This window comes from Rhamphochromis longiceps, linkage group LG22, assembly GCF_057381845.1.
Source record: "Rhamphochromis longiceps isolate RC_006_pf linkage group LG22, R_longiceps_female_GT1.1, whole genome shotgun sequence".
Classification (NCBI taxonomy): Eukaryota; Metazoa; Chordata; class Actinopteri; order Cichliformes; family Cichlidae; genus Rhamphochromis; species Rhamphochromis longiceps.
In genome coordinates, this window is record NC_140577.1 from 19,884,436 (window position 1) to 19,903,635 (window position 19,200).

Consider the following 19,200-nt stretch of genomic DNA (forward strand, 5'->3'; position numbering starts at 1 on the left):
TTCAGAGCAAACAACGTTTTACTGAAAATAATGACAGAGCAGATCAAACGAATACTCAAACCTCACATTTTATTTTGAAGGGGAAAAACTGCTTTTGGACCAGAGATCAGTATATTTGCATAAGGGGAGATAAAAAATGGACAAACCGATTAATGTGTAGACCTTTAAAGTGGTTTGCCATCTACCACTTCTAACGCGTAATGTGTGGCCTAAACTCGAAAAATATTTCATGACACAACTGAGACCTCCACAGGCAGCTAACTTGGTTAGCAAGATGAAGTAAAAACTCACTCTTAGGGTAAATGGGATGCAAATTTTGCCAAGTTTCCTTTTTAATAAAGCTTATAGTTAGGGCTGAATCAGTTGACCCTGAATCCACCCGTAGTTATGCTCCAATAGGTCTCGGCTGCTGGGGGCTTCCCATGATACATCGAATGTTTTTTTTCTACACTCACTTCTTTTCATCACTATGTGTTTATACGACACATCACCCCCAACTGGTCGCAGCAGATTGCTGCCCCTTCTTAAAGCCTGGTTCTGCTGGAGTTTTCTTCCTGTTAAAAGGACGTTTTTCCTTCCCGCTCTTGCGAAGTGCTTCCTCATAGAGTTTGTCTGATTTCTAGATACCAAAAGCATTTTTGGATCAGGGTTAAGTGTTTATGTTTCTGCTGTCAAATTGTGCAGCCGAACTGTACGAGCGGCACGCTATAGCTGACTTCCTTCATTTTTCTGTTAGTTCTTTTTCAACCCCTGAGGTTATGATTAATTTTCTGAACCCTGTCACCTTTAGAGAGATGCAAACTATGTATTTCCCCTGGTATCGTTTTTGGTCTTAGGTAATCCAACCAGCTTCTGGCTTTAGTTTTAAACTTAATGCCATGAGTAGGAGTGGTATTGATCTTCCCATCAGACTCTCATTAAATAAGCAAAGAAGCATATATCTCAGAAAGTGAATCTATTTCTATAATGAAAAGTAAGCAAGTGTTTTGTAACTTGCATTAAAAAGAAGTGCAGTCATACACTGTAGCCCTGAGTGTGTCTGTATGTGTGTGCGAGCCTGTGACATCACAGACAGTATCATCGCTCAAATGAGGATCTCACACACACACATACGCAGCTCCACATCTCACTAATCACCACTCTATTTCATTTTCTTGCAACTCAAAGCCACAGCCAAGCATTTCTCTCCCTCTCTGTCTTGTTCCCTCTACCACTCGTTCACGATTATAATTAAAACGATCTCTCCGTCTCTCACTGCCTCATCTCTTTTCCTCTCCATCTGTCATACTCTCATACTTTCAGAGACTGATGTCAATTGTTCAGCCTTCCTCTTTTCTTCCTCGTCTTGCACATCATCACATTTGTATTTCTTCATCTAGATCTGTCTGCCACAGTTAGGTGCTTTTCATTTGATCAGGTAATGTTTCTGAATCGCTCTGGTTTCATCTGGTGGTTTGGTATCGCCAGCCAGCGAGAAGCTAAGGGCAGCAACGACTGCCTGCAGTTGCTCAGTTCACTGCAGAGGTTTCTGCTGAGAGTCAAACCCACAACTCTGTCAGTGATCCTGCTTCACTGACTGAGCTCCCAGACCAGTTGCACTCATGTTGCAGAAGGTTCTTATCTGTCTCTTTTTAATGAATGATGGCAACGTGATTGTCATTCTAATACAACCCTGCAGTTTCTGTTTTATCTCGAGAGTACTACCAAAGCATTTTAAAAGCAAATACTAGTATGTGATATTTTCTTACCCCAGATCAACTGATAATGATGCTAAATTGTCCTATTTTTTTAAACCACTAGAAGAAAAATTGTTATTGTTAAATTTGAAAGAAAATCTTTATAAATTGTGTCTGGCAGCAACTATAATATTTATATGGGATGTGTCTCTATTCAGTTTTACTAACAGTGGAGATTAGGAGAGGGGTACCACAGTTGAGTGAAACTGAGGGAAGTGAATGCAGAAGAGTGCAGTCAGATTTTAATCCACCATGCAATTTCCTGATGGAACAAAATGCAATAACTAGCCATATGAATTCTTCTCATCAAAACTGTTTAAGCTGGGTATTTTTGCATGACATGGTAATATAGTGACCACTTACAGGACCTTTGTGTACTGGAAAATAAGCTTTCAAAAATCCAACACAGACAGCAGGTTTTGCTTTAATGCTCTCCTGTATTTTTGCATTCATTTTGTCCTGTTACACAAGCACTGGATTTAACAGATGGCAACAGGTCATATAGGGTGACGAATTTGAAGTTTCTGGTTCAAATCATCTTAACGGTGTATGGAGGTGGTCAGGAGAGAGTTTGTGTCTACAGCCATCTGTAACAACGGAGCTCTGCGATAGTTTAGAGCTGTGTTTTAGCCAGTGGTGGTGGGGATCGTGTCAAAATAGTTTGAGGTATGAAAGCAGAAAAGTGCCGTAAGGTTTTGCATACCTGGATAGAAAAGCACACAGTGCAACACAGAAATCAAAATCAGTTGTGGATTGGCCTCTCCGGAGCCTGAACAGTGCTGCTGAAGCAGTGTGGGATCATGTTGACAGAGAACAGAACAAAGGGCAGAAAAAATCCAAAGAGCAGCTTTGAATGTCTTTCTACTGAGCTATCCCTGAAGACTCAGGCTGTATTGAAGGATAAAGGTGGCCATACCAAATATTGATTTTTCAAGCTTGTTAGAACTGTAGTGTACTGTACAGTGGGGCAAAAAAGTATTTAGTCAGCCACCGATTGTGCAAGTTCCCCCACCTAAAATGATGACAGAGGTCAGTAATTTGCACCAGAGGTACACTTCAACTGTGAGAGACATAATGTGAAAAAAAAATCCATGAATCCACATGGTAGGATTTGTAAAGAATTTATTCGTAAATCAGGGTGGAAAATAAGTATTTGGTCAATAACAAAAATACAACTCAATACTTTGTAACATAACCTTTGTTGGCAATAACAGAGGTCAAACGTTTACTATAGGTCTTTACCAGGTTTGCACACACAGTAGCTGGTATTTTGGCCCATTCCTCCATGCAGATCTTCTCGAGAGCAGTGATGTTTTGGGGCTGTCGCCGAGCAACACGGACTTTCAACTCCCGCCACAGATTTTCTATGGGGTTGAGGTCTGGAGACTGGCTAGGCCACTCCAGGACTTTCAAATGCTTCTTACGGAGCCACTCCGTTGTTGCCCGGGCGGTGTGTTTTGGATCATTGTCATGTTGGAAGACCCAGCCTCGTTTCATCTTCAAAGTTCTCACTGATGGAAGGAGGTTTTGGCCAAAATCTCACGATACATGGCCCCATTCATTCTGTCCTTAACACGGATCAGTCGTCCTGTCCCCTTGGCAGAAAAACAGCCCCATAGCATGATGTTTCCACCCCCATGCTTCACAGTAGGTATGGTGTTCTTGGGATGCAACTCAGTATTCTTCTTCCTCCAAACACGACGAGTTGAGTTTATACCAAAAAGTTCTACTTTGGTTTCATCTGACCACATGACATTCTCCCAATCCTCTGCTGTATCATCCATGTGCTCTCTGGCAAACTTCAGACGGGCCTGGACATGCACTGGCTTCAGCAGCGGAACACGTCTGGCACTGCGGGATTTGATTCCCTGCTGTTGTAGTGTGTTACTGATGGTGACCTTTGTTACTTTGGTCCCAGCTCTCTGCAGGTCATTCACCAGGTCCCCCCGTGTGGTTCTGGGATCTTTGCTCACCGTTCTCATGATCATTTTGACCCCACGGGATGAGATCTTGCGTGGAGCCCCAGATCGAGGGAGATTATCAGTGGTCTTGTATGTCTTCCATTTTCTGATGATTGCTCCCACAGTTGATTTTTTCACACCAAGCTGCTTGCCTATTGTAGATTCACTCTTCCCAGTCTGGTGCAGGTCTACAATACTTTTCCTGGTGTCCTTCGAAAGCTCTTTGGTCTTGGCCATGGCGGAGTTTGGAGTCTGACTGTTTGAGGCTGTGGACAGGTGTCTTTTATACAGATGATGAGTTCAAACAGGTGCCATTCATACAGGTAACGAGTGGGGGACAGAAAAGCTTCTTACAGAAGACGTTACAGGTCTGTGAGAGCCAGAGATTTTCCTTGTTTGAGGTGACCAAATACTTATTTTCCACCCTAATTTACGAATAAATTCTTTACAAATCCTACCATGTGAATTCATGGATTTTTTTTTCACATTCTGTCTCTCACAGTTGAAGTGTACCTCTGGTGCAAATTACTGACCTCTGTCATCATTTTAAGTGGGGGAACTTGCACAATCGGTGGCTGACTAAATACTTTTTTGCCCCACTGTATTTCTCTGTATGCACACGTTTTGATAAATCACTGCATCTATTTCTGTCATGTATTTTTATCTAGCAAAATGTAAAGAAATGAGGGTAACTGAAGACTACACAGTACTTTACATAGTGCCCCTTCAGAGCAATAGTCACCTCGAGTTGCTTTTACACTATGACAAAGTCATGACTTAGTGGGACTTGAGTATAATGAAGGCATCATTCACATTATTAGTAACACCTTTGCTCTATATGAAGTGGCAAATACCTAATTTCTTCTGTCTGAGCTGAGTTATTTGAGATAAAAACGAATAAGACAGCCACTTCACCTGGCAGGTAGAAGCTTGTTTAAGCTAAAGTCTCTTACCACACCTTGTTTAGAGAGAGGTGATTTTTCTATAACTGAAGAGTTAACTTCGAAAAACCCCGGGCTACACCAGTGATGATTTAGGTGTGGCATTATAAAGTGGAGTTAATGTTTATGAAAATGGTCATCCTGTCCTTAGTATCTGTGCTTGAATGAGAAATATTTGTAGAGATTTTTCATTTTGACTTTATTTATTTTCTGCTGGTCACTGTTAACAAAGGTTTTTTGTTCTCTCAAGTGTTAAACAAGCTTTGTCAAAGACTGGGGGAGGTGAATAGTAACAGGTTATGGATAAAGTAACATGTTTTTTTTACAATCATTGTAGCGAGGTGCTTTTGCAAAACTAATATTAAGTACTGGCTACATATCTGCAGTAAAGACTGCATTAGAGCAAATGTTTTCATAGTTGGTTTAGTCAGGTTGTACTACAAATGGGAGTTTACTGTTATACAGTAAAATGTAAAGCATATAGTAAAGCATTTTTTTGGATTAAGGTGGTAAATTACAGTTTTTTAAAATTATTATTCTACTGGTTGAATGTTATGCTTGATTAATTCCTGACTTCTCAAAGATGTCCAGTATGGGTATAAAACATTTTAGCTTGGGTTTTTTTTTGTAGCTTATTACAGGTGGTTTAATAAATTTATTAAATTAACCTCTGTACCTCATATACAAAGGGGTCTTTATTCTTTGAAAAGGAACATAAAAAATTACCAGTTGTTGTATTTTTAAACCATAAGGAGTCATTAACTGTTAAGACCCACTCAAATGGGGCTCTTAGGAAGCAAGACAAGGAGTTAGGAAATGACATCATACTGTACACACTAGAGTGGAACAGAAACTGTGGTCTCTATGAAGTTCGTTTGCGGTCTACTTGATCTAACAATTACTATCAATTTTAATCTATTTTAGGGCTAGTGTGTCAACACGGTCTCAACACTGTTATCTTCCTTCCCTGGCGCCATAATAATCCATAAAGATTAACAGCTTATTTTCTGATTGGGGAAGTAGAGGTGCAGTAGATACACCTAAGGCAAATGCTGTAAAATGGTGTCATGATGGTGGTAAGAAGAAAGGATTTATTGTAGTGTCATTGTTACGATGTGATAAGTGAGCTGGCAGTTGGAATTATATTGCTCAGGATTTGAACTGCTGTAGTTTTCCGGGTTTAATGTCAGAGAGAAAACGCTTCTGTTTAAATAAGCAGATTGTGATATTTTTATTAGATAAATTAATAGCCATGTTCTTGAGGTTTATTAGGTTTATTGCAGTAACAGGTGTTAGCATGAAAGCACCCAATCGACTGGAAAGTAAGCTTAAACAAAACCTAGTCGTTTGGGAATGGTAAAACTGGCCTCACTCACCTCACTCATGTTTGTTTAGTGTATTTACTCTGTGTGTGTCATTTTGTGTGTTTTGGCTCTGATGGCTTGTGTTTTGTGTTTCAACAGCAATCACCTGACACTATCCCCGGACCAAGCACTGGACCTGCTGTACATAAGGTAAGGGAACACTCGCACACATGAAAGTGATGTCATACTTTTAGTTTTGCTGTCAAGCAAAAGTGTGTTTGTTTAATCCCAACACAAATTACATCAGTGGGGATATTACCTGAGGGTTTTTCCAGGCTAATTTCACCAACTACACAGACGCGTGCACACACACTACACACACAGCGTTAATTTGAAATTCAAATATGTGTGTGTACAGCACTCTGAAGACCTCAAAGATTAAATATCACACAGGAGAAGTTTTCCTTTCAACACCGGGGAAAAAAGAGCCAAAGAAAGAAAAAGTAAAGCAAAGAAATCAACATCTGAGGAGGAGCTTTGGTGTATTCAAAAGCAAATCTGTTACTTGTGCCAAAAAATGTTTGTACCTGCCAGGTTGTTTTGCCCCTCAGTACTTTGTATTTTTTATTGGCTGTATGTCATTATATACTTAATGAAGTCTCCATACACAACATCTGATGTAGTGCCTAAAGCATTACAACTCTGAAAACCTTTCCATGAACACCTATGCAAGGAGATCTTTGAAAGAAGAAGCTGCAGTCTTTGCTAGGCCATTTTAAATCTTGCTATGAAGTTTGTCTAACAAACAGGAGGTGAAAACTAACTGAATCTGGTAACTGAAAGCTAGACTAATCAATAAACCTGGCGGGTTAGTTTAGATGATGATTATTAGTCAGACAGTTAAGACTGATCTCCACCTTACAACTTTGGGCCTCGTGAGTATGGATGAACTGAGGCTATTCGTTTCGCAGGCTTTGATGACATTACTTTGCCCGCCCCCAATAATGATCAGAAATTCTGCTTCGAGTTTAGAAATTTTAAATTCTTCCTTTATAGTTTGATGAACAACCACAAGCTAGTACCTTAAAGTTAAAGGGGTCCTGTTGTGTTTTTGCTTTTTGTTTGTTTGGTTTTTTTTTTCCAAAAATCTACTATCACGGTAGTAAATGTTCATATTAAACATAACCAAAGTTTCAGTTAATTAGGAAATTAACTCAGACTTCAAACCACTTTAAATGTTCCTTTTCCAATACTTTTTACCTCGTCTGGTCAAAGGACAAATGAACTACTCCTGTAGTATTATTTAGAATGTAAGCAAACTTTCACACAGTGGTCACCTAATGGGTCCTCAGTTTCACAGTATTACTTTCATGCACACTACTTTCCATTTCATCAAATTCTTGCTCCTGATGTACTGAACAATATTCAGTTCAAACTATTGATGGCAGGTCTTGATGTTAACAAGTTTTGCATAAAATGATAATAAATAACTTACTGAAACACCAAATGATGTAATAACTTGTTGAAATGTTGCTTTTCCACGTTGTTATGGAGAGTGTTGTCCTATTGGTTGGGTCGCACATTAGTAAGGCACGGTTGTTGCCTGTAATATGGTAATATGGTCAATGCTACGGCATGCTGATGCATTTACATATTTCCATTCTTTATTTGGCGTGGTTACCATTGACCATGGACTCATAATACTCCTGAACCTTCATTTAGTGGTTAACTAAATTCAGTTGTCTTGGATATAACAGTGTGCTACACTTCACGCACAAGAATAACCTGTAACTTTGATGGAGCCTTTGTGAGCCTGATGAACTTGTCTAACACTGATGTTCTGGTTTTCTGCTCTTACCTTTGCATGATAATATGATGACAATTATTAAAGTTGCTGTTTACACCCAGGTCTGTCCAGGCACAGCATTAAACCTTGGTTATGAAACGTTAAAATGTCATTGTTCTGTCCTAGTGGATTGTCTTTGTGAAAATTGGTTACTTTTACAAAATTTGTGAGTTCTAGCCAAAAAGAGTCAAAGTGATCCTGATTTTTTAACCATCAAAACTTATAAAAATTCTCTTTGAGTCAAAGTGAAGAAATCCTCTCACGGTGTTCATGCTTCTTCTCATCTTTTTATAATGCCATTATATGCATTATATATATAGGACTCTTCAGGTACCATGTGTACTGCCTAGTGACTTATCTATTATGAAAAACCTGTGTACACAGCAGCCACAAAGCTGCACTACATAAAAAAGATGGGATAGGGACATAAAGAGAGTCTCTAATGTTGTAACATAATGTGAGTGGAGCCTCATCAGCTTCTAAGTGAGCCTCACTCTGCTGAATGTAACAGGGAATATGAATAGAACAGAACAAACAGCCCATGTAACCAGCTTAATTGAAATACGGTCTTATTTACGGTAGCATCAATAGCAGGATTATTGCTGAGCGTGTAGACGGTCAATGTTCAGTTCCTGAGGGGGAAAGAAATCGAGCTGTCCTTGTGAGCCAGTCAATGACAGCTGCATGTAGCCACATTAGCTTGTTATACTTAAAAATTCATGTTTAAACCAATACTGAGAGTTTTGGCATTTAGTCCTTTTTTAGTTTTTAAGTTCGCAGGTTTTAACATTATAACACTATTTTTATGTTATTGTTTCTATATCAGTCTTGTTCCCAGAGTTTTCCATGTGCTGGTCGGGCTGTGAGGAATGCTTTCTTGTCACATGGACCATACCCAGCGAAGGACAAGATACACCTGGCCAGAATCATACGGTACACTTGTCTCTGTCTATTTGCGTGTCTTTGTGCAGACCTGAATCGATGAGTCCAGTGAAGCATATACACTGACTCACAGTCACTCTTGTGCTCCATCCTTATTGGTCGCTCAACTTGTTTTTGCTCTGTGACGAACTAAGCAGGATGTAGATGTTTTGCAGTGAAGCACAAGGTAGTCTGGGAATACATGTACTACAATGGGGCATGTAACGTTACACTGAAATGTATGTAAAATCAGTCCAAACATCTTGGGGAAATAATAAATAGATACTCTTAACAATCATTGCACGTACAGTCAGACAAACGCATTTAGAAGCACACATGGACGAGGAGTTTATTTGAGGGAACGCAGATGGGAATAGTTCAGTGTTTTGGAGGAAAAGGCTTACAGAGAACTAATGAATAATCAATGGGTATTGACTAAATAAGAATGACAAACTGTGTGCCAAGGGAAGAATAGCGTATGAGTGTGTGTGTGTATGTATTATGCATGCTAACACTGTGTAGCCATATTTGTGTGCTGAAAATCTTCATTTGTGTATTTTAACAGGCGTAGCTATGTGGGAGTGGAGCTGGTGCAGTGGCTGTGTGAGCAATGTGTGTATGTGCGCTGTCGGACTACCGCTGTGCGTGTCTGGCAGGTGCTGCTGGAGCTGGGAGTCCTGCTGTCTGGTAAAAACACATACACGCACAAACACCGACCATGCCTGCGGAGTGTACTGCATTTTAACATTCACAGTCACCTTCAACAACAATCTACACATCTTTAGAGATACCAGTTCCAAACAAAACAAAGTAATATAAAAAGCTTCATTTTCTGATTCAACCTGATTTTAAATTAAGATCTTGTCAAATGAACTATCAGAATTAGCTCTCTGAGATAAAACTTCCAACAATTAAATTACACTGAAGCCCCCAATAACCCGAATAATCTCAATAATTATTCTCCCCAAAACATCTCCCTGTTAACAACACCCTGCTAAGCACTGACACATCTACGAGTCTGTTAATCTAATATCAGACTGCTCCATTCATACCCCGCTGTGCCTGGGTGTAAGTGGACTAGTAACGGGGTAATATAAACATTTGTTTGCATTCTTCATCTTTGTAAATTCATCTTTTAAAGGCAGTAAATGTTTCTTCAGAGGATGAACAGTTGTGTTCAGGTGCAGTTCATCAGTCTGGCTAATCCACAGTTACTCATAAAAGGACTTCGACTCTGTCTGCTGTGTCTCTGCTCGTTAACTACAACTTAGAAGTGCTCATTCGTTTTTGTCAGTACTAATTCGATATGAGGAAAAATTCCCACACTGTGCACCTCTGCTAAAATTCCACCTACACCATGTGTGCCTTGAGTCCCTGAATCCAAGATATTTGGAATTGAATGAGTTTGTGATATTGACTTGAAAATCAAAATAATGTCTCCAAATTTCTTCAAATGTTTTATGGATCTGTGGTGATATGATGTTCAGTTTTGTTTTAACTCGCAGTCGTAAATAATCCTGCCAGGAATTCTTTGATTCAGATGTGGATTGACTAAACTGCCTCGAGCCACATCTCTGGTTACATTTTCATGCAAATCTATACAAAACTTTATGAGCAATCATGCTAACAAACAAACGAACAGACAAACCAGGCCAATCACACCTCCTCCTCTTTGGCGGAGGTAACAACTCACATGAAGGCGTTGACTCACATCAGTACTTGTCTAGACTTCACTCCGTGTGGATTTCACCCACACAGAATACATTTACAGTGGGCACAGTTGTTGTTTAAATAGCTGTTAAACATAAAAATCAAATCAGCGTGGCTTAAATAATTTGCTTCCTGGTGGTTGTTTTAAGAGTGTGACAGCCTTTTTTGTTTGTTTGATGCTTTCTTCTAGAAGGCTTTACCGCTGTAGATATTATAATATATACACTTGCTGGCCACATTATTAGGGATCACTTACTATTACCAGGACACCTATTTGCCTACAGAACTGCCTTAATTCCTCATGGTACATATTCATCAAGGTGCCGGAAACATTCCCCAGAGATTTTGGTCCAAGTTGACATGACAGCATCACAGTTGCTGCACATTTGTCGGTTGCACATACACAATCCAAATTTCCCGTTCCACCACATCCCAAAGGTGCTCTATTGGACTGAGATCTGGTGGACATGATCAGAAACAAAACGTGAGTAGACTCTGGTGTTCAACGATGCTCAGTTGGAACTAAGGAACCCAAGCTTCAAATGCTCCAAAACCTCCACCAGCAGCTTGATCTGTTGACACAAGCCTGGATGGAGTCATGTTTTTCTTTTCAATGTTGTAGCACAAATTGAGACTCGTCAGACCCACATCTTCTATTGTCCAGTTTTGGCGAGTTTGTGTGACTCAGGCCTCAGTTTCTTTTCTTGGCACTCGGTGTGGTTTTCTGCTGCTGTGGCCCATGTGCAACTCAAGTTTCGATATGTTGTGTTTAGAGATTCTTTTTGCATACTTTGCGTTATTGAGTGTTTTTTTGAGTGTTGTCTCCCTATCAGCTTAAAGCACTCTTGTCTTTTTCCACTGACCTCATATTTTCACCCAGAGAACTGCCACTCACTAAATATTTTCTCTTTCATGGCCATTTTGTGTAAACTCCAAAGATGGTTGTGTGGGAGAATCCCAGTAGATCGATAGTTTCTGAAATACTCATTTCAGCCTTTCTGGCACCAACAACCGTGTCTCGTTGAAAGTCACTTAAATCAACTTTCTTCCTCAATTTGAGGCTGTTTTAAATTCAGTAGTTTAAAATGTGTATCTGATAAAGTGGCCACTGAGTGTATAATGTTTATCTCCACAAAGATTGCACTAAATAATAATCAATAAACAGAACAGCAACGTGCCACATGGCAACTTCTGTTGAGAAACGCTTGAGCGCGTACCTGACTGATTGTTAGCTTTGATTGTGATTTAGGCATAACAATCTTTGATCATATTTATACACTTGAACTATTAATTATATATTACACGCTTAATGAGACAACATGGTTCTGATACAAAAGAAGCCCCCTTTAAGCATGCTGCCAGCATATGTGCTTTAAAAGGTGCCATTGCTTCTCTTTCATCACAGTGTATGTGTTTCTATTTGTTGTCTCTCCAGTGGACCAGCGGGTGGTGTTTTCAGACTCCAACTCTTACTACCAGTTCAGCTTTGAGGAGTGTGACTCTCCCTCCTGTGAATTTCGTTACAATGAGGGGGAGTGGCCAGAGGCTGTTAAGCTCCTCCTACAACTAGCTCCATATGTCCAATTCCGCTCAGGAGGTGGAGCCAATAGTCCGTAAGTGTCCAGTAAAATCTGATCATGTATGGATTTATAGAAATGCACACTATGTATTGGAAAGATTATGTTGTAAATCTGAATCACTTATAATTCATAAATAGTATTTTAAGTATTGGCCTCAAATATTTTCTTGCAGATAAAATTTTGAATAAAAGATACAAAAATTCATGAATAAATACACTGCTCAGGAATAACATTCATTATGATACATGTTAGTGGGTGGACTATATTGGGAAACAAGGGAACATTTTGTCCTCAATGTTGATCTCCTAGAAAAGCAGAAAAAATGGGAAAGCGTAAGGAATTGAGTGAGTTTGATGAGGTCCAAAATTGTCGTGACGATTCTGCAGTGGTCCAAGGAACGAACAGCGGTAAACCAGCGATATGGCCATGGCTGGCCAAGGGTCACAGATGCATGTGGGGAGCGAAGACTGAGTTGTGTGGTCCAATTCAACAGACGCATTACTGTAGGTCAAATTGCAAACAGATTTAGTGTTAGTTCTGATGGAAAGGTGGATGCCTGTCCTGATCCTGTCCTCAGTTTGAAAATGCCAACAATGGGCGTGTGAACATCAGAACCAGGCAACGAAAGAAAGTGGCCTGGTTTGATGAATCATGTGGATGGCCAGGTACGTGTGCGTCCTGGCAACAGGATGCACACGGAGGCAGTGTGAAGCTTCGGGCAATGTTCTGCTCGGTAACCATATGGCACGTGTCCGATCCATGGGGACCCCCACCTCACAACTTACAGGACTTAAAGGATCTGTTGCTAGAATCTTAGTGACAGATACCACAGCTCCACTGACCTGAAGTGGAAGCTTGTTGCACTAATAAAATATCGAAGCTGAAGCGACAGGTTTCCGGTTTATATTAGAGATTGAGGCCATTTGTCTATTTGATGTACTGTGCAAAGAGACATGTGACTGTGTTTGACTTGGCGGAAATGTTGCAATCCTTGCAAGTACATATCTGACCTTGCAACTCAAATACACACGCTGTCCAAGATTTTCCTCAAATCCCAACAAGGAACTTAATCTCTATTCACTGTTTCAAATCCCCAATCTGCTTATGTGAGAGACGCATCCAGTTGCTGGCGCACACACCTCCGCAGCCCTAGAAAAAAATCAGCCTTCGCCTTTGCACACAAGCTGATGCATGATGCGATCGCTCAAATATGCGAGATGAGCTCTGATGCATGCTTACGCATACAGAAACAAACATGCAGAGCGGTGTCATCCAGAGTTCCCTGCTTTGTTGCTCCGTGTGTGGGGTTCCTGTCGAGGCTGCTACCGAACTCGATGTGTCAGTCAGACAAAAGCAGGGACCAGTGTGTGTTTGTGCGAAGGAACAAGGGAACGTGCCTAGGAAATTCTGAGTAACAACATCAAAAGGTGCATTTAGAGACATTAGAGAGACAAAAAGACAGTCGGGGGGAATTGAATGTCATATTTGAATGTGACTATCATGTATTGCATTGTAGGTATGGTTATTTTCTATACATAATAATGCACGACATGTGCACTCAGACTCCTACCAGGTGCTGGAAGAGTTTATAAATTTGATTTGAGAAAGAAAAAGAAATTTATTGCATATTTAACATGCTGAATCACTCATTTATATTTAAAAGACTGTAAATATGTCTGTCCTAAGAATCAATATGGATGTAGTGCCATATTGGCTCAAATAGATTGTAGATTTTCTTTTGGAAACTGCATCTGAATAAAATGAAGCAATTTAGTTTTTATAGACCAGATAAAAATGAGATTTTCCATTCAGGATTCTCGCACTGCTACTTTGACTCTGTTGCTTTGTGTCTGTCTTTGCCTGTCGCGTCATTTCTCTGCAGGCTATTTCTCTCTGTCTTTCTCTCTTTCTTACATCCTCTGGCCCTCTTAGAGAATATTTGTAGCCGAAAATAGCTGACGTTACTCTACTAGTTGCTTTAAAGTGAGCTGATGAATTGTTAAATATATGACTCAGTTGATATTGATTCTCTTTGTAACTGTAATAAAACATCACCTAACATTACATAATGCATATTTAAAAAAAGATGCTGCAGCAAAATTTAAATTGCAGTCTGGTGTGACTGCCTCCCATGAACCGTTGCGTCATGTGTTTTACCGTTTAATCTAACAAGAGAACAATTAAAACGATACTGGCTGCACAGCCTGAGCTGACCATTGAGTGATTGCTGCTTCAGTAAAGCAAAAGAAGGACACGTCTCTAATTAAATGGGCTTGCTCTGGTGCATCATGTGTAGAAGAGGTTTACTACTTTCATTCAATATCATTCAGTTAACGCCAGCACTGTCACTCTGTCTCCAAGGACCTCTGCGTCTCAGCAACATGACACGCTCTCAGGCACATTTTCATCACTGAGATTTGTCAGTTCATTGTTAGTTTTCGCTGTTATAAATTGACAGGAATGTCATGGTTTCAGGCAGATTGCAAGTTTAAACTTGCGACATGAGCGAATCCAATATTGTCATACAAGAATCTTTCTTTGATTAAGTCAGTGACGTTTTCATTTAATGAGCTTTTTTTGACAACAGCAATTAAAAAAAATTGAGATTGGCATCATTCTTTTTCCAAACGCTTTACCTCCCATTACATAAAGAGTAAATCTTGCTTATATAGAAATGTCTTGGGTACTCTAGATGTGAACATCAATATATCTCATGCACTGAATATCAACTGCATACAGCTGCCAAATCCCATGACACAGCGACATGCATATGAGCATCTTCCCAGTGTGACATAACTCAGTATAATAAGCTCTGCTACATTTACATTTAAGGATTTAAACTAAACATTACATTTTGAATATTATGGAGTGCAGTACAACTCAATCTACACTACAGTAGTTTAACAATTTACACAATATTGTGTCAACTGCTTAAAAAGTTAATAAGTTGAGATCACAAGCAACACTAAAAGTGACAAAAGGAGGAAATGTTTCAAAAATAACAATTTATTAGACACTGGATCCCTTTCTTATCCTGCATGACACTGTGTATTTCATATACTGTAACCCATAGTCCATATACACACTTTACTGTGTGATGTATGAGGTGGTTGTCAATAACAATTATTTTGCTGGTTTCCCTGTCTGTGGAAAAACGCTGTTCTCTGCACTGTGCAGGAGAGGCAGACTTGCCAGGAGCTAAAATATGCCACCGTTCGCCTGAGAGGGGAAAACGTACTTGCTTGCTTTGCATAGTCCTCTGGTACTACACTAGACGATCTATAGCCCTCTCTATTTTAAAAGGGAGGCGAGTAAAGCCAAAAAAGCCAGTCTAGCAGAATAGCGAAGGGTTTTAGCTAGAGAGGAGGTTATTCCATAGAACACGTCCTCCTTATGATTCACACTCAGTCTGTCGCAGTCCGTTGAAAAGCCTTTATTTTGTTGTTAGACTAGAAAAATTCAGATCATGGCTACATGCGTGTGCGCAGTGTCTACGTTATGTAGTTGTATTATTCTGACCGAAGATCTCTGTGTCAAAGATTGCTCTTTGTGCCGTGCACTCTGATACAATTTGAACAAGGAGGTGACCCATCATCATAATCTCGTATCAATTTCTGCTTTGTGTTGTTTAATGACCGGTGATACACCTCCTACTGCACCTCTTTTTCAGCTCTGGTGCATTCAGGCTCATGGTGAGTCACCAAATTACCAAATGAACAACAGCAAACAAAATTAAGGACACTGTTTGGAATAAATTTAGCATTTATCATGGCTCAGAATAGACTTTGTTTTGTAATGGGCTTCTAGATTTTATGGGTAATAAAAATGTAAAGTATGAAACAAACAAAAATGAATAATTTGCTCCTATTGTTCCACTGAGTTTGTTAACAGAAACCAGTAATTCTGACCAATTAAGCTATAAGGAAAGGTTTTCTCTCCTTCCAGGCATCTGATGTCTTGCCTGCCTCTGTCTCTCTCTGTCTATGCCAAAGCTGAAGTGTCAGGCTGAAGGCTATGCGTTATCACCATCTCTCCTGCTTCTGCATCCACCGTTCTCTTATCAGATTACAGTGTAGACACACACACAAGCACAAATGCACACACACAAAGTCACACAGGGCTTCATCTTCTTTCCTCTACAACTATTACAAGTGCCTACGGCACCTGTTGATAAAATCCAAATTGTATGCAAATTGGGGCATGTGTGTGTACGTGCGTGAGTGTGTGTTTGTGTGCTGGAGGCAGGGAGAATATATGTGTGTGTCATGTGGGGGTGAGGCAGTATGTGGGAGACCAATTCAAACAGTGGTTTTGTAAGAGAACATATTAGATGAGAGGCCCTCGGGTGCAGTGTGTCGCCACTGAAGGCAAACTCAGTGCAATCTTGTATTATTACTGAGTTATACTGCAGAGTTTACCCCCAAACAACCGCCTGTTTACCCAAAACACACGCACACACACACACACACACACACACACACACACACACACACACACACACACACACACACACACACACACACACACACACACACAAATGAAGTTAAACCTAAATATATTCACAGAGCACTTTTAGAAAAAACTCAACAAGAGCTGCACATCTATATAAATTGTGAGCCGATGTACTCACTGCCAGTACCTACACACACACAAACTAGGCCACTTTAACTTCAACAGAAGGGTGTGTCTCCGAGCTGTTTTGCATAAACCACATGAAAAAGAGAAAGGGCCGATGAGAAGTTCCTAATACAAAACCATGCAGGCCCTGAGGAACTATAAACACAGGATGATAACTCAGATGGGTCGGTACAACTTTAGGGAATACGATTTTCCCCGTGAATTCACCTTAGCAGTCATGTTTTCATTTAATTTTCATTAAAAATGTTTAGCATTCATAATCAGCTTTATAGAACAATTATGTCAAAACTTCTATTTAATTGTAATTGGCAACTTTGAATACAGGTAAAACAAAGTCACGAAAAAGTCTTGTGCACTTTCACGATATTTTACAATGAGATTTCTCATCGGTTGTTGTTTGAGAACTTGTTGTGCCACCTTAATGAAGTCACTGTAAAATTATAATAAGGTTCCACCACAAAAAAAGTCAGCTTATTTAATTTATTAAATAGGAAAGTGGTGATGTACCAACATCGCTGCTATTCAGACGAATAGAACCAATTTGGATCTGGCTGTAGTTCTTTCTTATTAAACCAGGGGGCAGTGTAGTGAGGACTTTAAAAAGAAACTTTTGTCATTGTGGGGTTTTTTATTTAAATTTTACGAACCAGTTAGTTACCAGTAAAGGTGTTTCTCTCTCTCCAAGGTCAGAGGAAGACTCTGAAGGTAACAGGGACATCTGCAGTGAGATTCTTCAGATGAAAGCTCTTGAGAGACTCACTTCTACGGTCAGTGTGGCAGGGTCAATACAGCATCATCATCTAATGAGATAAACATTAGATGAAAACTGGAGTGTGTTATAGTTCACCAGATGTGTTTGTGTATGTTTTTGTGGTCTAACATCTTCAGTCTTCTTTCTTATAGGTGCAAAGTGAGTTGGCGGCTGCTCTTGCGCGAAAGACACGTAAAGCTTGTAAGTACATTTAGTTGATGCGTATGTGTGTGTGTTTTCAATGTTTCCACAGTGAGAAGACAGAATGAAAAGGACAATGTCATGTTGTAAGAAGAAACGTGTTAATGTGCTGCTGTTTGATTGGTTACAGTGTCAGAGCAGGACTCTGAGACAGCAGAGACGAGCCACCAGGAGCCTCGAACGCCCAGCGAGGAGAGCAGTCCGGTAACACACGCAGTAAAAACCGTCTCTAACCCCCCTTTTTTTCTTTTAACCATAGTCTTGTCCTTCAATTAATTTTTCAAAGTTAATTTCATTTACAAAAGAAATCTGCTGCTTCGACAGTTTGCACTTGCCTGAAGTAGGCCTACAGCCGAATCAGTTTGTGTTCTTGTTGCATTACTGTTAAGAAGCTATTTCAGTGTCTAAATAGGGCACAATAAACACATTCTAGTAGCTCCTTGATGCAGCAATAGAAAGTCTGATCCACAGACAGACTTTGTAGATCCCCTCCAAATGAAGAGATAAAAATGATAATTGTTTTGCTTAATCTATCTTTGTCTCTTAAAGGTTGCAGGTTGAATTTATGTAGGGGGTACACATGGGGTTGAATGTAGAAAACAGGGTCAGAGCAAAGTGCAGAGGGAGATCTGTTTGGTCCCAACTATGTAGAGCCAGAACTTTCTCTCTATGAATTATTAATTCGGTGGATACACCGGAGAAATGAGGAAAGAGCAAGAAAACAGGAGGAAGAACAGCTTTTAAACACAATTGCACACATATAGTAATGTGTACGGATGGGTGACAGATTAAAGGAAAATCCATATAGCGTCGTAGTGAGGTGCTGGGTCATCATGCAACACTAGAATAGCTTCAGTGCTTTTTAGCATCGGTGAAACACCATTCTTCTGAAGGTTATTCCCTAGTTGGTATTTTGATGATGGTGGTTTAGAGCACTGTCTAAGGCTAGGATTATACGTGCTTGAAGACATGCACATGGATCACAAAGAAGTAGTTGTTGTCAAGTCTGCCTGGAGCATGCAAGTGTAGTTTGTGGACAGTACAGTTTGATACAACTAGTTTGTGTGGTCACAACGTGTGAAAGTGCATCGTAAGCTGTTCACCCTCTAATAATGAAATTTGTGTCTCTCAAATGCTAAAAGTACATTAGCCTGACACCTTGGTCCTAAGCCTCTCCTAGGTGGGATGATCTGGGGTGACTGCAAAGGCCATAGCATATTAGGCTTGTAATATTGGTAGTCAGATAATCATTTAGTGACCACTCAAGCCCCATGCATATTGAGACCTCCTGGAGGAGACTACTGCAGTCAAGACAGAAATAGTTCATCATAGGAAAAAGGCACTGTGCATTGAGCCATCCCTCCTAGATGTACATAAACCATTTCATACACAGAGCCAACGGATCACTTTACATTTTACTTCCACTCTTTGGTTTTTGGCTCATCACACTTCAGCTTGTTGTGATGCCTTGTGATGTGTTAGATGTCTCTATTATTTTCAGTGTAAATGATGATCAATTTGAAAAAAATGTGGAGGTCTAAAGCAGATAAAGTATTCTTTAGAGAGTAAAACATATATGTTTAAACATATTTATATTTTGCTTCTGACTGC

At 39.9% G+C, this 19,200-nt stretch overlaps 1 protein-coding gene across 1 annotated transcript in view; it reads left to right on the top strand.

Annotated features, from left to right (window-relative positions):
* Positions 1 to 19,200, top strand: part of rapgef5a (Rap guanine nucleotide exchange factor (GEF) 5a) — a 51,564-nt gene that overhangs the window by 6,271 nt on the left and 26,093 nt on the right. Inside the window, exons 2-8 of the mRNA XM_085395719.1 lie at positions 6,102 to 6,152; positions 8,615 to 8,721; positions 9,275 to 9,396; positions 11,855 to 12,032; positions 17,323 to 17,404; positions 17,541 to 17,589; positions 17,720 to 17,793. Coding sequence (XP_085251845.1) covers positions 6,102 to 6,152; positions 8,615 to 8,721; positions 9,275 to 9,396; positions 11,855 to 12,032; positions 17,323 to 17,404; positions 17,541 to 17,589; positions 17,720 to 17,793 — 663 coding nt within the window. The remainder of the gene's footprint in view (positions 1 to 6,101; positions 6,153 to 8,614; positions 8,722 to 9,274; positions 9,397 to 11,854; positions 12,033 to 17,322; positions 17,405 to 17,540; positions 17,590 to 17,719; positions 17,794 to 19,200) is intronic.